Raw genomic sequence first — 21,848 nt, 5'->3', positions numbered from 1 at the left:
ATCAATATATCAAATCATTTTGTCAAAATGAATACAAATCAAGAAAAAAGTGAGTAACAATGAAGCATTAATTTATAAAAGTTACTTTATTAAAAGCGTGCTTACTTCGGGTAATGTACAGCATAAATATGCCTTTTCTATACACTCACACACACGCACACGCACCTTCAAACATCTTACAGTGATTACTATATGAGTGTGCCAATTTTCATAAAATATTAATGCTTAATCTATGTGCAAATTCAGATTCTATATTTTGGTACCAAAAAAATCTAACATATTGTGCTTTTAATGACAATGTACAAGTCTTACAACTTAGCATTTCCAATTTACATAACATATCTTCTTTGTAAAGTTCTATGTTACAGAAGCAAGTATTAAAGAATTATAATAATAATGATAAAAAAAAAAACTAAAATTGACACCTAAACATAAAAATGTTGTAATTTAATATTATTCACCTATTATCACATTGCAAATCCAAACAAATAGGGTAAAAACTAGCAGTGTTTTGCACGACTCTACAGAAAGACAAAAGAGCACAGGAAAGCAAAGTTAAACTAAATTATTATTTAACTGACCTGCTCTTTCTGTAGCAAGAAAAACCAGGAGTAGCTGAAAACTATTGAAAAAGAAAGCTCACTGATATTCTTCCATAACTTCCTGTGATGCATCTCTCTTTAAGTCTAAAAGGAAACACAGCATATTATTTTAAACTACATTTTAGCTATACAGTTTTAAAATGCCGTTTCAGTGATATTAATATATTAATCATAGATACTACTGTTCTAGATTTCTGTAGCATCTCTATTCATAACCAGCTGCAAAATGTGCCATTTGGAGGCTTTCCTTCACAGATGTGTCACATACTGTCCCTCTCACTGGACTGAGATCAGTTTTGCACCGTCATCTCCAGCATTTGAGTGGGTTTTGTATTCAGAGCAAGTTCATGTCAATCACATGTGGAAGATGGACTCAAATTCATTGAGTAAGAATTCTACAATCTGGTTCTGGAAGACCATGTAAGTGGCGATGTTTGCCGTCTCCATCTCCGGTTTGAGTAATGTTGGGCCGAAAACGATAGCCACGTTCTGCACAGTCATTCTGTTCTCATCACCATGTTGAATAACCCTGAAAGAAAGAGACCCGAGAGACATGCTGTAGATCCATAATGTTTATAAAAAATATGTAAATACATGCATGTAAAAAAAAAAACATACTTGCGTAAATGGCTGAAGAGGGCCTCCATTGTGTCACGGTTGGGTGGTAGCAAAGACCGTACCAGATTTCTCATGTGTGCTATTTTACTGTAATAATCAGGGATTTCTGTATCAAAACACAAGAAAAATTATAAATTAAGTACAACTAATGATCTCTCTATAGATTGATTAATAAAAAGATAGATAGATACACTGTAGATAAAAGTTTTAAAATTAATGAAAACCGATGAAATTTTTTGTAGTTTAATGCATTTCTGTAGTTTAATATACAAATTTCCACCACAAATGATTTGATCAGCATAATAATCACATAAAATAAATCTGTTTTTTGAAGTTAAAAAATATGAAAATTGTTATTTTGTTTGTTTATAATGAGTTTATTTTTATTTTTTTAACTATAAATGATATCAGCATAATAATTATATTAATATTGTAAAGTCAAAATGTCAGAGAAAAAAACAAAAAATATTATATTTGACCTTTTTTTAGTATATTATCAGTATAATGACATAAAAAATAATTAAAAAAATTTAAATAAGTAATATAAATATCAATATTGTGGATTCAAAAAAAGAGAAAAAAAACAAATTTAGCATTTTTTTGTTTTTTCACTACAAATTATAATATCAGCATAATAATTATACTGAATAAAAATATCAATATTGTAGAATCAAAAAAAGAGAAAAAATAAAAATCATGAAAATTGTAGTTTAATACAATACAATGCTACACTATTTATACACAATTTTTTATTACAAATATGCATTATCAGCATAATTTGAGTGAAGAACTGAAAAATTTACAGATTTCAGAACGTCTTTTTTTTTTAGAAAGTATGTAACGTGTTCTCTTGCTTTTGTAAGCAGCTCTTGAGCTTGAGTCCTACTCTCATGTTTCTATGTACAATCCATTCAATCGGGATCTTACTGATGCCACTGATGAAATCATTGAAGAGATTGTAAGGGAAGAGAGGCTCCTGCAGCTCTCTGAAGAACAGCTTCAGCGCTCCTGTGATCACATGGATGTCCCAGTTCCCCTCCTCCAGGTCCAGATCCTCTGGAGAAACACACAGAGAGGTCAGGGAGGATGAATGAGGTAAGTAGTGGTGTGTGTGTGTGTGTGTGTGTGTGTGTGTCAGTGCTGCTTCCCCAGCGGTGGCAGCTAATGTGACTTTATCACAAACACACGATTCATCAAATGGTCAAGAGGACACACCAATGTAAGTGGAAACGCTTAGGTCATGGAAAATCATTACTGACCAAATATGAGAAAAAAATGGAACGTGACAATTATTAAGTGGTGCTCCCCCTCGCAAGAATTCTATTTCTAGTGTTAGCATTTTAGAAATTGAATAGCACAATATCTCCCAAATGATTTGAGGTGTCACTTATCCATAGTTTAAACTGTCCAGGGCAAAATATACTTAAAGTTGCAGCTCTTATTAGGAGCAAATGCACTAGTGAAGAAACTAACAAGCTATAATAGAGCGTATGAAATCTTGGAGCAGACATGAAGTAAAGACGAGCTGATGAATTTTACCATGATCTGCTTTGAAACGCAGTTTCTGGATGACTGACAAATTCCCACTAACTCTGTAGAGTCCATCGATCCCCAGACCTGATGGATAACAACAATAAAAATCAGTTCAGGCAGATTTATATCATCAATATCTAAATGACCGAGATGGCCAATCACATCAAAGTAGGCAGGCTTCAGACAGAAAACAAACATGAATTTCGAACAAATAAAAATGAAATAAATGGTTCCCTCCTAATGTTCATGACATGGTTCTGGTCTTGATATTTAATTATATCAGTTATTTAAATTATCGATCCAGTTTCAGTAATCAACATGTTTGGCAGTGGTGTAACACCTCTTTTCTCTACTGTCCGGATGCATTTCTCCACAAAGCTGGGCACTCTCCTCTTTTCTTGGCTGCAAAGATTGTGCAAGTGACATCCGAATACATTTTCTGTGGGAGAAGGATCAAAGGGTCACTTTAAAATAATTTTTCAACCAAAATGTTCAGTAAAAGTAGCAGGAAATGGATGCGGGAGTGGGAGACCTCTGATATATCCTTTGTCTTTGACTGACTGCAGGGTGGGCCGCTTGAGGAGAAACTTCTTCAGTTTGGTACGGACCTTCTTCTGATCTGCTTCAGGTGTCGAAGTGGATGAAGGATGACGAGATGCTAATGAACAGAAAGAGGCAGTACATTTTTATACTCATTTTCTGTATCCTCTACTGTGCATTTTCTGTTCAAAACTTTTTAGTATCTTAAACTGTTGTAATTTACTGTAATCCTTTTCTCTGTTGCGGGTAAAACAGGCATTTCATGTTGGACATTTTTCTAAATATCTTCTTTTGTGTTCAGCAGAAGAAAGAAAGTCATTCAGGTTTGAATGATGACTGAATTTTCATTTTTGGGTGAACTATTCTTTTAACCCTCTGGTGGTCTTTGAGCATTTTTAAACAGAAAAGTTAAAATATTTTGATCATTGCAATAGTACAAAACTTATAAACACACACTCACACACAGAAAAGTTTAAATAGTTTGAAAAAAAAGTTACACTGATAAAAAAAAATGGGAATGGGAATTATATGAAACTATAAACATATATACGTCATCTAGTAGTTACACCATGGTATTACATCCTGTATTTCTCCCAAAAGATAGCCTTCCTCCTGTGAATTTGAAATATCTTTGCTCAGTTTTTTAAGTTAAATAATGCATTCATTTAAATAACTGCTGTATAATTTAAAAGATGAGTATTATATCTAGCACCATGAAAACCCCTCAAAATATTAAAGAATACTGAAACAAAAACTGATCCATTACTTTCATTAAAATAAAAAGCTTATGGGTTAAGAATCATTTGAAGCACTACCATTGCTCATAGTTCTTTTGTCGAAGGGTCTGTCCTCTCTGTCTAAGCTTGAGGACTTCTCAATGACTTCCTCCTCTTCCTCAGAGTGGTGCTGTTCCAGATCCTGGCCCTGAGCAATGCAGAAACACACAATTGTAGATTATGCAGAGAAAAACATAACCAGGTTTTATCAATGTTAATTTTTGGACTCACCAGCTGGCGTATGGTGTCTGTGATGATTTTATACCAGTCAGTGATGATGCTCTCAGTGTCGTACTGGATCAGGTACTCCACGCCAGTCCGACTCTTCAGCTGAATGAACAAACACACATGCAATGTCAAGAAAGTAAAGTACACAGCACTATCGTAGGTAGTGATGTAACAGCCATACTTCCAAAACATTTTTCTTGCTTGATTTGTCCTTGGTTGCCCTGCCAATTGTTGCCCCTTTCAGGTCCACTGTGAATTCTGGGACTATCTGATTTGATTTACCCTATGTAATATAAAATACATTTAGTGTTCTGAAACAAAAACGAAAGAATGCAAATTCCACATTTGGGAGTTTATTTCTCACCGATGCTCCAGCTGGTGACTTTGGATCCTTATGGAATGTCAGTATTCCTCCATGGAGAACAGTCCAGGAATTACTCCAGTTCTTCCTGTGGGACGATTGGTAAAACACTACTGACATAACAGTGTTCATGGTAACACTTTACAATAGGGTCCCATTGTTGAATGTTAGTTAATAAGTTAACTAATATAGAAAACTAACAATGAGCAATACATTTGACGTTGTTATCAATGTTAGTTAATAAAAATACAACTGTTCATTGTTACAGTAAGTCCATTAAATAATATTAACAGATTTTTTTTTGTTTTATTTTAATGCATTAATACGTGTTGAAATTTCTACTAACTGAGATGAAAATGCTTTGGAAGTAGTTTTCATGTTAATGTTATATCAAGTACACTGTAATGAAACAAAGTTGAGCAAACTTAAAAGTTTAAGGCAACCAGCGCCAGCAGATTTAAGACAACCAGCGTCAGTTTTCTCAACTTTTTGTTGGATAAACTTAAAACAACAAGTTGAGAAAACTCACAAATCTGCTGAAGCTGGTTGCCTTAAACTTTTTAAGTTTGCTCAACTTTAGTTTTTTTTTGTTGTTTTTTACAGTGCTATAAAAAATCAAAAGTTGAGAGAACTTAAGGCAGCCAGCTTCAGCAGAATTTTGAGTTTTCTCAACTTGTTGTTTTAAGTTTATAAACCTTAAAAGTTGAGAAAACTCAAAAATCTGCTGACGCTGGTTGCTTCAAGTTTGCTCAACTTTTGATTTTTTATAGCACTGTAAAAAACAACAAAAAAAACTAAAGTTGAGCAAACTTAAAAAGTTTAAGGCAACCAGCTTCAGCAGATTTGTGAGTTTTTTTTACAGTGTAGTAGCTAAAGTTAGCTAATTGAACCTTATTGTAAAGTGTTACCAATATAGTTAAAGTTAGCAAACCACTATCACCACTGATATGAGTTCACGACGACTAGCTTTACCTAATTTTCTTCCCGTTTTCAGACACCTTAGTTTTGTTCAGGATTCCAGCCTTTTCCAAGTTTGAAACCTAAAAAAAAAAAATTCATTAATACAGCCTCTCTGTAGGAAAAAATGTACAGAATAATGTCTGACATCATGAAAGTAAAGTAAATTATAGCCTTTAATGTTCAACGTCAAGCAGAAAATGTAGATTACTGCTTAGCTGTTTTACCCTTTTAAGTGCATTAATGGTTTTAAATTTAGGAGCAAATCATTTAACAATACATTTTACTCTTTAAAATGCACATGTAATAAAATCACAAGTATCCACAGATAAGAAGTGTTTTCCAGCACAATGCCAAGAATAGCTAAACCGCCCTAACCACAGTAAAACCATGATATTACTATTCATACTTTCTGAACATTTTCATGCTTTATAGCAACATTTAGCAGTTTAGAGCTGGCTGCTAAGATATTTTGATTTTTTATGAGCATACATGTGGATAAAATTGGACATACTTATATATACAACATTATATAAAGAGCTGTGCAACAATATAGCCATACTTTGTGACAGTATATATGCTTATATACACTGTAAAAATATAGTAAATAAAACAAAGATTATTTGGTACTTGCATATTCGAATAGAAGGCTGCAAGTCTCACTAGTAACCACCAGGGGACAGTGGGGTAAAATAATATTGCATGCATGTGGATATTGACATCAGATGTTTTGTAATCTTAGCTCTTTCTTCATGTGTTTACAGTGAGTATTGGTGATCTGTTTGCTGTGTACAGACTGTTTTAAATGAATGAAATAGGTCATTCTTCTAGTCATAATCAAAAACTTTCGATTAGACATTGCTCCACTAGTTCTAACCTGCATAAATACTTTTACTCAGCATGATTTGGCTTGTCTACTCATCAGCTATAATTCATGCCAGTAAGCACATTATGAGCATAAAATTATCACATGAATAATACCTAAATACGATGCATTCATTCATGTTTTTTACTCTAACATTGAAATAAAAATGTATATTTAAAAAGGCATAAATGTTTGATGCAGAGTCTTACATTTTGTGGCATCTCAGGATAGCTGTAGGTGTCGCTGTCTGGTGTATGCTGAGGATATGATGAGTGACTTTTCTGTTAAGAGAAAATAACACATAAATCAGTACAGTAATATACTAGATACTGAAAAAAGAGCAGCAGTTTTCATTTTTATTACACCACTACATTTTTTTCATTGCATTAGTAAATACAATAAGCCAAACCAACAAAAAAGTTTGATTTATAAACCTTGAAAAGTCATGTAAATGAATGAAATTGTTTAATTTGCATGCATGTGGATATTGACATCAGATGTTTTGTAATCTTAGATCTTTCTTCATGTGTTTACAGTGAGTATTGGTGATCTGTTTGCTGTGTACAGACTGTTTTAAATGAATGAAATAGTTCATTCTTCTAGTCATAATCAAAAACTTTCAATTAGACATCGCTCCACTAGTTCTAACCTGCATAAATACTTTTACTCGGCATGTATTGTGTAACTGTATAATTATATTCTCCGGTCCAATTTATGGAACACCTCTATACTGGCATTACCAAACCCAACACTTACCATAGAAGAGAGAGAAAACATTTCAATAATGATTTGGCATGTATACTCATCAGCTCACATGATTCTAGCTATAATTCATGCCAGTAAGCACATTATGAGCATAAAATTATCACATGAATAATACCTAAATACGATGCATTCATTCATGTATTTTACTGTAACATTGAAATAAAAATGTATATTTAAAAAGGCATAAATGTTTGATGCAGAGTCTCACATTTTGTGGCATCTCAGGATAGCTGTAGGTGTCGCTGTCTGGTGTATGCTGAGGATATGATAAGTGACTTTTCTGTTAAGAGAAAATAACACATAACTCAGTACAGTAATATACTAGATACTGAAAAAAGAGCAGCAGTTTTCATTTTTATTACACCACTACATTTTTTCATTGCATTAGTAAATACAACAAGCCAAACCAACAAAAAAATTATGAAAATTTTTTGAAAAGTGTGATTTCTAAACCTTGAAAAGTCATGTAAATGAATGAAATTGTAAATCTTCATGGGCATTGTTATAATGGACATGTTGAATGACTCCTCTGTTAAGACAAAATCATGTGTGTATAATATACAATAATGCCCTAGAAACTCAAAATACAGAGAAGTAACTTTGGTCAAAATATAAAATTTTCAGTGCATGGCCACATTTTTCCCCTACACACCAAACACCATTAGTAATATAGTACAGTATACTAGTGTGTTCATAAGTGAATTAATCTCCATGGATCAGTTCAGTGAAAACAGGATAAATGTTGAGTTTATGTTTGCATATTGAAATGATAGGATCTAAAATACTGGGTGGGTAGGAGGGATGTAAATAGAGCAACTCTATAACCAACTGAGTCTCAGCTGCATTCTAGAACCTATTTAGGACACACGGTCACTAAGGACACGCAAGAAGGATCAGGTGTGCATCACATGCGTCAGGGCACCACTCTTTGTTTTTGAGTATGGGTGAGCTGCTGAATGAAGTAAACACATGCGGTGGTAGAAATTCATAGAAAATGTGTACATACATCTTCCTGGTATCCTGCACTGTGCCTCCAGTTCTGCTTGGATCCCATTGTATCCTGCTCTACTGAGGCCCCATTTCCCACTCCATACGGTCCTGGACTTCTAGAGTACTACAAGTGTCAGAGACAATTTTTATTCAGAAATGGTGCTTTTATGACTTTTTTTTTTTTTGAGCATGTTAGTACACTGTAAAAATGATTTTCCAAAGTTGTTATTGGAGTACATGTTTAGTTTTTCTAATTCAAAATTTCAAGTTTAATTAACTTTGTTACTTGCCTTTTCTTTGTAAAATTTACAAGCAATTTCTGGGTGAAAATTAAAAAAATTGAACATTGTTTTTTCCCCCCTAGCGCATTAATTACCATCTAATTTGACAAAAGGAAAACAGCAACATGGACATTCTGCCAAATATATAATTTTGTGTTATCACTTCATTTACAAAATCATTTGGGGTCAGACCAACATGAAAGTAATCCCCAGTTTCACTCATTTTCAGGTGAACTATCCCTTTAGGACAGTGCTTCTCAGCAATCTTTCAATGGATCCTTAAGAAGAATGATTAAAATATGATAAAACAGCAAAAAAATCAAGATACGTCACAGTTTAATTTACTCCTTGACAGCCAGGAGAAAAGTCTAATTATAAAAGTATGATTTCTAGACTTGGATAAGTTAGTAAAATGAAAGCCTTGCCCATTTTTATACATTTTATGAACATACATTTTTCTAGTTTTAAGTTGTGAGGGAGAAAAAAATAAATAAAAATCTTATCCCTCATTCCATTCCAAACCTGTATGACTTTCTTTCTTTTATTGAACACAAAAGAAGATATTTAGAAGAATGTTGGCAACCAAACTACTACTTCCATAATATGGACAAAAAATACTATGGAAATCAATGGGAACTGAAACAATTAGTTACCAGCATTTTTCAAAATATTGAATTTTGTGTTTTAGAGAAGAAAGAAAGTCATACAGGTTTGAAACGACACATGGGTTAGTAAATGATAACAGGCTTTGAATTTTAGGATGAACTATCCATTTAGTCCCTAACCAGCTCATCACAAACAGCTGATCACAAAAAGTCATGGGGCCTTTAAAGAGGCCATCGGATAAGTTGATATGATTCTTTAGGGTCTTAATGAAAATTCTATAACATACTTTGGTTAAAATTTCTCAATGGTAGTGTAAAAAACACCTTTACCCTGTCAAAATCAGCACTGTTTTCAGCATGCTGTTCTAGTTCATGTTTCTTTAAATCCTAGTGACCTTTGCTGACTCCGCCCCTCTCTTCTGTGGAGTGACGAGCAGACCATAGAAATGTGTAGATCCCTATTCGACCGCGCCAGATACGTTGACACGTCAGCCATCTCGCATTCACCAGAATAATCAATGAATATTCAAAGATATACAAGCGTATAACTTGCTGTTGTAGACGCACTCAGTCAATGCGCTCAAAGATTCGCAAACCGTGGCTTACGTATCGCGGCCCATAGAAATAGTCGATAATGAGGTATCTAGGTATATATATCTATGGAGTATACTAAACTTCAGCCGCGAAACTGGCTAACTAGCACATTATTAGGAAAGGCGATTTGCAAAGATTCATAAAAACTCTTATACTCACTTCTGTAGATAAAGCTGGATCACGAATGATTTGGGCGAACATGGACGCATTTAGGCAGATCGGGATCGGCGCATTCATTTCAAAACGAAAGTAATGTTAATCCTCTGCATCTTCAGTGGCTCAGATGTCTGGAGTAAATGATGACTGCTATATTCATTATTACATCCAACAACTAAACACTTCAATCGCTTAATCAGAGACATCTTGTCTTCCCCTGCACCGGAGGCAGACAGCTCTCAGCTCACTCAGGGCGGGTCTAAGGTAAGACGGTCTTGTCAATCAACTATCGTGGGGGGGGGCCTGTACAGAACTACGTCATTCTGACAGGGCTCTCAGAACAGCTTGATTTGAGAAAGGGGATTTTAAAATAGGGATTTAAAAAAAAAAAAACTGGGTAGCTTTTTATCATTATAGGATGGATGTGTACACACACTTCCAACAAACATTTATGTTCAAACAACTTGTAAAGTGAATTTTGCCTCCGATGACCCCTTTAAATAATGTTATGGATGATGGGGGGCTTTGGACACAAAACGTTGAGAACCACTGCTCTAAGGTCTGTTCACACCAAAGATAATAACTATAAAGTTTTGATAATCATAATAATCAAACGATATCACTGAAATCAGACCCATTTCTTCCAGCTGATGAACGTCAACAGCCAATCAGAATCCACCCAACTTTAAAGACCTCAAGTTTTTAAAGAAGCAGACAGCATTACTGCATAAACTTATAATAAACACAACATATAACCTGTATAGTTATCATTCTTGGTGTGTACAGGCCTTTAGGTGGGCGCTCCAAAATGTTCTCACTGTACCTCAGGTAAGTTCCACTGGGACTTGCTGCCGTCTCGAAGGTAGTAGTACGTCCGTCCTCGATCGTCTAGCGACTTGATCCACTGTCAACAAGACGCTTCATTAAGTTCACCAAATTACAAACTAGCCTACAGCCATACTATCATACACCTCACTAATAATAGCAAGCTAATCAGCCCAAATAAGAAGTAAGTCAGCCCAAACAAGGACACGCTGAGGTCAGTGTTGAGTGTCCTGTACTGTACCTGTTCCTGTGTGTAGTCGCTCGTGAAGACCCAGGCCCCTTCAGGGTCGCTGCTGAGGGTCCAGCCTGGTGGGACGCTGTGATCCAGACCGGCCCTGGGGATTGAGACCTTCTTCACATGAATCAAACAATACTCTGCTGGCATTGAGAGAGGAGATGCTTCCTCCTCCAGATCTGGAGATGCTGGGTAGTCCTCATCAGGAAGCGGAGGCTACGTTTTGGGGAGTAAAGAAGACAATAAAAATAATATTAAAACTCTTTTTTTTTTTTTTTTTTTACAGTTTCAATTTAAATATAAAAGTTATATTTTTAATTAAATTTTTCATGTAGTTTTTAAATAATAATTTTTTTCATAATGGAAATAGAACTTATTAACATTTTTTGGCAGAAAAAGGCAGTGTTTGAGAAACTGTTTTGAAAATATCATTGCAATTTAATCATTGCATTATTTTTGCATATTCATTTGTCACATACATTACAAATTTAAATTTTAATTATACTATTTTTAATGTAACTCTAGTCAATATAATACTTTAGTCTACTATTAGGAAACAACTGATCAAATCTAAGGAGAAAAATAATGATAAAACTAACAATAAAATAAGCCAAACCAACGAAAAATCAATTGATGAAAATAATGCAATTAATAAGTCTTGAAAGACCTGTATAACTATGAGGAAATCTAATTTTACATTTTAAATATATATATATAAACATTTTTTAAAAATTTTTTTAATATAAATATATTTAAAAAATCATGGGGTCTTTGAACATTGCTGTGGACAATGGGGGATCATGGAGACAAAATGGCTGAAAACCACTGGTTTAATACCCATTGATACCTAGAATGACAACTATAACCATAACTATAAAATTATTTACATGATATTAATATTAAACTATTTCCAGGTTAACAGTGTGAGGTCTGATCCGAAGATGACTTAAAATGGTTAAAAATAAGAGACAGAAAGCAATAAAATATGCCAAGCCAACTAAAATCCCAAAACCAACAAATATCCCCTCAAACACTGTCCAAAAACCTAGGCTACGTATGCTGTATTAAGTTTGATTTCTAGACTCTGAAAAGTAATGTGTATTAATAAAATCAAAAAACATCTATTCTATTCTAAAATATAAATTGTAAAAAACTGTCAATCCCTCACAGCCTCGTTTTCATCTATGTAAAATCCAATATAGTGTCTAACCTGACTAAGGTCTATATGCACACAAATACCATAATATGGTACCATAAAACCTCCATACCAGGCAATCTTCCAGAAACTGCACTGGAGAGGTGATGTCCTCCGGGGGATCCCAGGAACTCTGACCCGACAAGGGATTAAAGAAGTAATGCCTGCCAGTATTCTCATCCAGCACCTTCTCCCAGTCCGAGCTCCACCTCCGAGGAGAAGGGACTAGGGGCGAGCTGATGGGAGACTGGGGGAACGAGGGAGGAGAACGGGCCTCCTCCGTCCCCACTGACGACTCCATGGAGTAGCTGAGCGGATACTCCCAGGTGCTGCGGCCCGTAGAGGGTTGGTAGTAGTAATCTCGCCCGCTCTGGTCGTCAGTATGGATCTCCCATCCTGCAGAGTCTAACAGAAGGGTATCGGGAAGGTCTGGGAATCCCTGTAATGGAGAAGCGACGAGACTGGAGGGGTCAGGGGTAATCCGACGCACCCGGGGGAGGTTTACGTACACCGCCGTGAGAGCGCTGTCATCCTCTACCTGATGGACAGAAACGATACCAATGAATCATACACTTAAACAAGGCAGGGGCTTTCAAACTTGATACCAAAGACACTCAAATATGACGCTCTCTTTGCAAGGAACCCATTTGACTATACTAAGGACTAAGGAAGCTATATTTTCATGTATGAAGAGCCATTTAGTGTGTAAGTGCAAGACATTGTTTGTGTGCAATATCACAAAGACAGCGTTGTTTAAAGAATTAAATAAATAATGTTAATAAAATTAAATGAAATTAAAGAAAAAAAAAACTAAGATAAAGTTTTATTTCAGTTAATTACCAAAGCAAAAATTCTCACTTTCATTTAGATAAATGCTTAAAATAATAAATAAAATAAAAATGAAAACTTTATAAAAAGCTATATATATATATTAAGTAAAAGCTAATAATAAAAAAAACTTTAACTACTATAAAACAATAACAGAAAATATTCAAATAAAATCTAATTCAAAATAGTAACAAAAACTATAATACTAAATGAATGTTACAAAAATAACACTGAAAATTAAAATAATAATAATAATAATAATTGACCTTACACTGTCCTTATACCAAGCTAAAACAAAATTATTAAAATAGAATTTTTAATGAAAATATTTACTTTCAGGTTGACAGCACATAGATGAGTCACTAAAGCAAAATGCAAATGCATTATTAAAATTGAATTGAAAATATAAACTAAAAATACTGATTTATCTTTATACATATTAACCTGCAAGTTCTAAAAATATAAATTTTTGACACCCATGTTCAGATGCAATAATTGTTTTTCAAGACAATTTCTAGATTTCATTTAAAATGTGATAAAATGTATAAAATATATGTGATAAAATATGTGATATTTTGTAAATACATGCACACACACACACACACACACACACACACACGTTGGTTTTTGTGGTTTATGGGGACTCGCCATAGGCGTAATGGTTTTTATACTGAACAAACTGTGTGTGCTATTATATATATATATACACACACACACACACACATACAGTTGAAGTCAAAACTTTACATACACTTTACATACACCAAATAAGAGGGATCATACAAATGCATATTGTTTATTTAGTACTGACCTGAATAAGATATTTCACATAAAAGATAATAATAGTTGAATTTATAAAAATGACCCCGTTCAAAAGTTTACATACCCTTGATTCTTAATACTGTGTTGTTACCTGAACGATCCAAAGCTGTGTTTTTTTGTTTAGTGATAGTTGTTCATGAGTCCCTTGTATGTCCTGAACAGTTAAACTGTCTGTTGTTCTTCAGAAAAATCCTTCAGGTCCCACAAATTCTTTGGTTTTCCAGCATTTTTGTGTATTTGAACCCTTTCCAACAATGACTGTATGATTTTGAGATTTATCTTTCCACGCTGAGGACAGCTGAGGGACTCATATGCAACTATTACAGAAAGTTCAAACGCTCACTTATGCTCCAGAAGGAAAACCATGCATTAAGAGCCGGGGTGTGAAAACTTTTTGGTAAATTTGGTAAAAAGGTAAATTTAACTTAATTTGTCTTCTGGAAAACATGTAAGTATCTTCTGTAGCTTCTGAAGAAAAAAATATGATATTTAGACAAAACAAGAAAAATTTACTCATCTTTATTCTGTTCAAAAGTTTTCACTCTTAATGCATGGCTTTTCCTTCTGAAGCATCAGTGAGCATTTGAACCTCCTCTAATAGTTGCAAATGAGTCCCTCAGTTGGATCTCAAAATCATACAGTCATTATTAGAAAGGGTTCAAATACACAAAAATGCTAGAAAACCAAAGAATTTGTGGGACCTGAAGGATTTTTCTGAAGAACAGCAGGCAGTTTAACTGTTCAGGATAAAGAAGGGACTCATGAACAACTATCACTAAACAAAAAAACAAAAACAGCTTTGGATCGTTCAGGTAACAACACAGTATTAAGAAGTGTATGTAAACTTTTGAACGGGGTCATTTTTATAAATTCAACTATTAGTTTCTCTTGTGGACTACATGTAAACATCTTTTATGTGAAATATCTTATAGGTCAGTACTAAATAAACAATAACATGCCTCTTATTTTGGTTAAATAATTAACATTTTGCAGATTCTGAAAGGTGTATGTAAAATTTTGACTTCAACTGTACACACATATGTATATAAATAAACAATACATTTATAAAATATCAGCTTTTTTCTTAAGGATAGTAAAATTAAATGTCAACTGGTATTATACGGTCATGAAATGATATAAATGGTGTGCTTTTGACTGAAGACTGAACATGTGTAACTTGATTCAGATGACCTTTCACAATGAAACTGACCTTATGTAAACAGGTGATTGTGCTATGCCACAAACATTTATACAAAGAGCAAAACAAACAGTGGATGGAGCGTCTGCTTTCACACCCTCCTCCCACAATTCTCCCCTATGCAAAATGAAGCATGCTCGGAGGGACTCTCCACATCACCAGCAAGAAAAACTAAAGAAAACGCTCCCTAACCTGAGGAGCATTCGACACCCATACCACTGTCGACTGCGCTCTGGAAACACACTTACGTTCAAACTAACAAGGTGATTTTGACTAGGCCTGAAGCATCATGTGCCCGTTACAGAAAGAGAGCACTTCCTGTGTGCACTGATCTCAGGAAACAGAACAAGAGTCGACAGTCGTAAAGAAGAAAACCACAAAGAGAACCACAAAATTTCATCTTTTTTTGTTTGTACTGTTTACAGATGGATAAACCCCAGCAGATAAAGCTCACATGGTCCTGATTAAAGATTGAAGCACGTCTCATCTCACAGATGGACAGTGAATCAGTGATAGTTTTGGACTGTCTGTGTTTGTGATAGTGTATGTAGTGCTACTGCTGTGATGGAACTAGACCAGTGGTTATGGGACTGATCCTGGAACAACACAATCTGTCAACTTGAGGGTTACTGCATGAACTTTCTTACAGCACAGACATGTTCATATTGTTATAGTTGTTTGAGTGGTGTTTGCCTGCCCTTGTGAAAAAAAGAGCATAGGCTACTATTAAAACAAGCAATTATTACAGAAATAAAATACTTTCAAAGAATATACTTAAGCGTGAACTGAATATAACTTATTTCATTTGCAATTAAATGAAAATTCATATTAAATGCAACTAGTTAAACTCAATACTGCTTTTTTTGACACACTCAAAGGGATAGTTCACTCAAAAATGAAAATTGTCATCATTTTACTTCAAGTTGTTCCAAACCTGTATGAATTTATTTCAGCTGAACACATAAGAAGATGTTTTGATGAATGTTGGTAGGTAGTGGTTTTTCCTATACTGTCAACTTTTTGGTTACCGATATTCTGTCATGTTTGGGTGAACTATGCATTTAAGTAGGATTTAAGTAAATGTGTTTTCATAATTCTATCGTATTTGAAATGTGGTTCAAGTGTAGTGCTGAATGTTCTAACAAGCATTTATGGAAAACTAATGTATTTTTTAAAACTTGTATGTCAATGTATTTAAATATATTTTTCATTACACATTTGTGATGATGAAGATGCAATTTAGTGAATTTAAAATACATTTACTTTAAATCAAATATCAAATAACGCATTACAGTTAAAATTATAATATAATTTTAAAATATAATATAATACTTTGCATGTGTATTAGTATGTAACCAACCACCAAACAACCACATAATAATGTGCTAAAAACCATTCGGAACACCTTAACAACCAAATAGCAACACCTTGGCATGGTCAGTGACCACTGCACCACCTTATGAAAAAAAAAAACTTAATCATTTATGCACGTGTAGTGTACTTCGTGTATGACTTTTAAGAAACTGTTCTTGCAGATAATGCAGTGTTAATTAAATAAAAGGCCACTTAAGTGCGTGTTTTGAGTTTTGAGTTTGAGCACCGTCAAGCTGATTCTTTATCGTCTATTTTCAACTATTAAACAATTTTATACACTATCATTTTCGTTTCTATAACGTGTGAATATATCCCCTATAGCATTCTAAAACAAAACCAATCAGAGCGCCTTGTTATCACTAGTTTTATTTTGATTTCTCGAGTCTACTATTAGCTTATAGCCCGTTAGCATCGGCAGCGTGGCTACCGCTAATCTCGCTTAGATTGCTAATACTCTATTCACACACATTACCATTGTTTCACTGTTACTTGCTTAAATGGCCGATTTGTGTCTACCTTTGAGTGCAGGTGAGGACACATTCGAGCTGCATTCGGTGCAGCTGGAGCTGGAGGCCATGGAGAGGCAGATCCGCAACCTGGTGGAGAAGCAGGCCCAGCTGAGAGAGCGAAGAGCCGCGCTGGAAACATCCCAGGCTGATGCTCAAAAGTCCGGGGTAAGTATATAGCACGCTGCTAACACTCCCACCACCTCTACTCCGTGTGTTTCTCTGCACAGACCCTGTGCACCCAGGACGCGATCTTCCCAGATGTCCTTCACTCCGGCGCCAGGACGCCACGAACCCTGGGTGAACCAGCAGCGGAAGACGCGAGCCAGGCCCCGGAGGATGACCTCTTCGAGATCCCGGAACCGCTTCGCTCCCCTCCGTGAGACAGAACGCAACGCTGTGATCGTCGGAGACTCCATCGTCCGGCACGTCCGTGCTACGTTAGCTGAAGGTAAAGTGCACACTCACTGCTTCCCTGGTGCTCGTGTTCTCGATGTTTCTGCGCAGATACCCTCGATCCTGAAGGGCGATGAGAGCATCGGTGCTGTCGTGCTGCACGTGGGGGTTAACGACACCAAGCTGCGGCAGACAGAGACACTGAAGAGGGACTTCAGGAGCCTGATCGAGACTGTACGCAGCACATCGCCCGCGACGACGATCATCGTGTCAGGACCGCTTCCCATGTATCAACGAGGACACGAAAGGTTCAGTAGACTTTTTGCTTTAAACTAATGGTTATTGTCATGGTGTAAAGAAGAGGAACTGCTCTTTGTTAATAATTGGAATATTTTCTGGGAGCGTCCTAGGCTTTTCCGTGCTGATGGCCTGCACCCCAGCAGTCGGAGCGGAACTCCTGTCGGACAACATCTCCAGGACGCTACGCTCCATCTGACTAGTAAGCCAATTCTCAAATTCTCAATTCTACTATGATGACTTTGGTTCTACCCACTTAAATGATAGAAGTACTTGCGTTGTCCAATCTACACAGACTGTGTCTGTTCCCCGAATAGCGAGGTCAAAATATAAATTTAATGCAGGATCTAGAAAAAATCTGATCGTGATTAAACCAGAAAAACGCAAAATAAATGAACAAAAACTATTTTTAAAGCTTGGGCTCCTAAACATTAGATCACTTGCACTCAAAGCAGTTATTGTAAATGAAATGATCACAGATAATAATTTTGATGTACTCTGCCTGACTGAAACCTGGCTTAAACCAAATGAATATTTTGGTCTAAATGAGTCTACTCCACCAAGCTACTGTTATAAACATGAGCCCCGTCAGACTGGTCGTGGTGGTGGTGTGGCAACAATATATAGTGATATTCTCAATGTTACTCAGAAAACAGGATACAGGAGGTTTAACGCATTCGAAATACTTCTGCTTAATGTTACACTGTTAGATATGCAAAAGAAATCTCTCCTATCTCTTGCTCTGGCTACTGTGTATAGACCGCCAGGGCCATATACAGATTTCCTAAAAGAATTTGTAGATTTCCTCTCAGATCTATTGGTTAATGTTGATAAAGTGCTAATTGTCGGAGATTTTAACATTCACGTTGATAATACAAATGATGCGTTAGTTCTTGCGTTTACTGACCTAATAAACTCTTTTGGAGTCAAGCAAAACGTCACCGGGCCCACTCATCATTTTAATCATACGCTAGATTTAATTATATCGCATGGAATTGATCTTACCGATATAGATATCGTACCTCAAAGTGATGATGTTACTGATCATTTCCTTGTATCGTGCATGCTGCGTATTACTGATATTAATTATATGGCTCCGCGTTATCGTCCGGGCAGAACTATTGTTCCAGCCACCAAAGACAGATTCACAAATAACCTGCCTGATTTATCTCAACTGCTCTGTGTACCCATAAATACACATGAACTAGACGAAATGACTAGCAACATGGGCACTATCTTCTCTAATACATTAGAGGCTGTTGCCCCCCTCAAAGTGAAAAAGGTTAGAGAAAAATGTACCGCGCCATGGTACAACAGTTATACCCATTCTCTCAAGAAAGAAACTCGTAATCTTGAGCGCAAATGGAGAAAAACTAACTTGGAAGTTTTTAGAATTGCGTGGAAAAACAGTATGTCCAGCTATAGACAGACTCTAAAAGCTGCCAGGGCAGAGCATATCCACAAAATCATAGATAATAACCAAAACAATCCAAGGTTCTTATTTAGCACAGTGACAGATAGGGCTATCTATGGTGCACTTTAAAAAAAAACAAAAAAAACTTAAGCTTAAGAGTTTAAGGCAACCAGCTTCAGCAGATTTTTTACTTCTCAACTTTAAGTTTATAAAACTTAAAAGTTGAGAGAACTCAATCTCCTACAAAAATAAGTTGAGAAAACTCAAAAGCTGGCTGCCTTAAACTTTTAAGTTTGCTCAACTATTTTTTAAATTTTTTTTTACAGTGTGTCATTCATATTCATTCATATGCTTGTGCATATTGCAAAAGCAGTGCACAGACATTTACTACATTGGGTTAGGGGTTTGTTTACATGCTTAACTAAAAATATGAGAAAATGAGTAAACAAGTTATATAGTGAAAACTGTAAAAATAATTCAAAAAAGAGTAATAGGCTTTAGTTTGCTCTTAATGTTCCTTTATCCACCAGTGCTCAACAGGGATTGCAAAAAAAAATTTTCATCACCCAGTACATGATACGGAAGAACCCATGAAGTTCCCTGCGCATGCATGTAGAGTGAAGATGGCTGTGGAATAGATGTTTATGTGCTTACTGCAGTACTGAGCTCACCTTTAGCCTTGAGAGAGGCCTGTACGAGGACATACCTCTCCTGAGAAACGTCTGTGTGAGAGAGAGACAGACACAAAGACAGAACAAGATACAGAAGAGCAAGAGTGACAATCGAAACACAACAAAGGAAATAAAAACTAGCGTGTCAGCACGTCACATCCTGGGTCTATATTTACCATGGGTGCAGACCAAGCCTGTCTCTCAGCCACAAGTGCCAAAATGCATCAACTGACAGGAAACAGCTTCATTACCATAATCATCACAAACAATAGCCGCACAAATACACCCACCATATTAAGCACTGAAGAAGTGATTAAGATAGAGATGGTTCACCTAAAAATGAAAATTCAGTTAAAATGCTATTTATTCACCTAACATAAACCATACCTGTGCAAACCCATATGACTTTCTTTTTCTGTGGAATACGAAAGGAGAAGTGTTTAAATACTGGCCACTATTTTCCAAGTTCTGAAAGTGAATGGGGATCTCGGCTGTCAGGGTCAAAAATTAAATATGGTAGTCAACATGACCTATATTCTAAGTTTCAACAGCTTTGTGTGATGACCAGACAGACATTTAAGTCTTCATTATTAGTGAAGTTTAAAGGTGCAGTTGTCTTTTGTTCTATTCTCTGTTGTGCACACTACTGGTCAAAAGTTTAGAATAATTAAGATTTTAATTAAAACATTTTTAAATAAATCTCTTATGCTCACCAAGGCTGCATTTATTTGATTAAAAATACAGTAAAAAGAGTACAGTAAAAAACTGTAGTTTTCTGAAATATTATAAAAAATTTATTAGAATACATTGTAAAATGTACTTTATTCTTGCGATGCAAAGCTGCATTTACAGCAGCATTACTCTAGTTTTAAGTGTCACATGATCCTCCAGAAATCATTCTAATATGCTGATTTGCTGCTCAAGAAACATTTCTTAATATTATCAATGTTGAATACAGTTTTTGCTGCGCAATAGTTTTGTGGAAACTGTGATAGCAACCAAAGTTCAGGGAAGTAAGATTAAAAGAAAACAAAATCATACTTTTATTTAGCAAAAGTACAGATTAAATTGATCAAAACTGATGGTAAAGACATTTATAATGTTAGAAAATATTCAAATAAATGCTGTTCTATTGAACTTTCTCTTCATAAAAGTATCCTGAAAAAAAAAGTATCTCAGATTCCGCAAAAATAATAATCAGTTTGCTCACTACTACTAATAAGAACCATTATTGACAATTGAGCACCAATAATAACTGCTAATAATTGAGCATCAAATCAGCAAAATTTCTGATTTTGTCCATCTTCAATTGATTGACCTTGATAGATCCCCATTCACTTTCATCCTATGGAAAAGAGCTTCCAGCACATTCTTTAACATTTAACCTTTCGTGTGCACAGATGTCATGCAGGTTTCTAGCAACATGAGAGTATGTAAATGATGACAGAACTTTCTTTTTTGGCTGAGCTATCTCTTTAAATCCGTTTAAAGCAAAGGGAGTGATGAAATCCCCAGCCTTAAATGTATGCCATCCTTTTGTGAGATAAATTTAGATGATCTGAATGCGCTGGCCAACAGAGACAGCCACACAACCTGTATAAGTAATTGCACAAGTAGGCTAACTGAGAGGAAAAAAGAGAAAGAAGCAGTGGATGTATAGGGAGAAGGCTATAATGACACAGTATGCAGTTCATCACATTATGGACGCTTGGAACCTTGCAGACTGAGCAATTCAACAAAACGTCCTTTTTCTGATCAGAACTGCAGAGATGCTAAAGGTCAACTGTCTCGCAGCTGCTCTGTTTTAGAGAGTTTTACAAAACTGGGCAACTTTACTGTGACAAACACTTGACCCTGATGATGTTTAACCAGTGCATTTGAGATATCTACGCCGGGGAGTGTCTCAACAGGAAGAAACCACATCCTAACCGAGAACACAACACAACAGACGCACACTTACATGCTAAATCCAACTAATGCGCCACATTGAAACACTACCTAATGCACATCACTCGTATATAGACACTATGTGTTACATATTGAATCATCAAGCCAATTCATTACTTTTCACACATCAAAGTGACAACAAAGAGCATTTCCGTGCCCAGGTTGTGGACGTACCTGCGTGTTCAGAGAGAGAGGCATCGCGCTTCTGGGTCGGTGGTTGGTCCGAATCTTACCGTAGAAATCCACCATGTCTTTGTTTAGATCAGTCA

The 21,848-nt window shown here is 35.6% G+C and overlaps 1 protein-coding gene across 3 annotated transcripts in view; it reads right to left on the bottom strand.

Moving 5' to 3' along the window:
- Window positions 1-69: 69 nt before the first annotated feature.
- LOC306858089 (rho GTPase-activating protein 27-like) overlaps window positions 70-21,848 on the bottom strand; it is a 36,449-nt gene continuing 14,670 nt past the window's right edge. Inside the window, exons 3-19 of one of the 3 annotated variants that reach the window (XM_079398485.1) lie at window positions 12,200-12,664; window positions 10,938-11,147; window positions 10,695-10,775; window positions 8,252-8,359; window positions 7,454-7,525; window positions 6,690-6,761; window positions 5,631-5,698; window positions 4,662-4,746; window positions 4,479-4,580; window positions 4,301-4,399; window positions 4,109-4,217; window positions 3,286-3,411; window positions 3,094-3,192; window positions 2,760-2,837; window positions 2,148-2,276; window positions 1,221-1,326; window positions 70-1,131 (exon numbers count right to left, since the gene is read on the bottom strand). In XM_079398485.1, the coding sequence (XP_079254611.1) occupies window positions 957-1,131; window positions 1,221-1,326; window positions 2,148-2,276; window positions 2,760-2,837; window positions 3,094-3,192; window positions 3,286-3,411; window positions 4,109-4,217; window positions 4,301-4,399; window positions 4,479-4,580; window positions 4,662-4,746; window positions 5,631-5,698; window positions 6,690-6,761; window positions 7,454-7,525; window positions 8,252-8,359; window positions 10,695-10,775; window positions 10,938-11,147; window positions 12,200-12,664 (2,184 nt within the window). In that variant the 3' untranslated portion in view covers window positions 70-956. The remainder of the gene's footprint in view (window positions 1,132-1,220; window positions 1,327-2,147; window positions 2,277-2,759; window positions 2,838-3,093; window positions 3,193-3,285; window positions 3,412-4,108; window positions 4,218-4,300; window positions 4,400-4,478; window positions 4,581-4,661; window positions 4,747-5,630; window positions 5,699-6,689; window positions 6,762-7,453; window positions 7,526-8,251; window positions 8,360-10,694; window positions 10,776-10,937; window positions 11,148-12,199; window positions 12,665-21,848) is intronic. The other 2 variants (XM_079398486.1, XM_079398487.1) reach the window with 2 other exon arrangements.

This window comes from Barbus barbus, assembly GCF_936440315.1.
Source record: "Barbus barbus genome assembly, chromosome: 38".
Classification (NCBI taxonomy): domain Eukaryota; kingdom Metazoa; phylum Chordata; class Actinopteri; order Cypriniformes; family Cyprinidae; genus Barbus; species Barbus barbus.
Note: the sequence above shows the minus strand (reverse complement) of the source record. Positions and strands in the feature narration are given on the sequence as shown.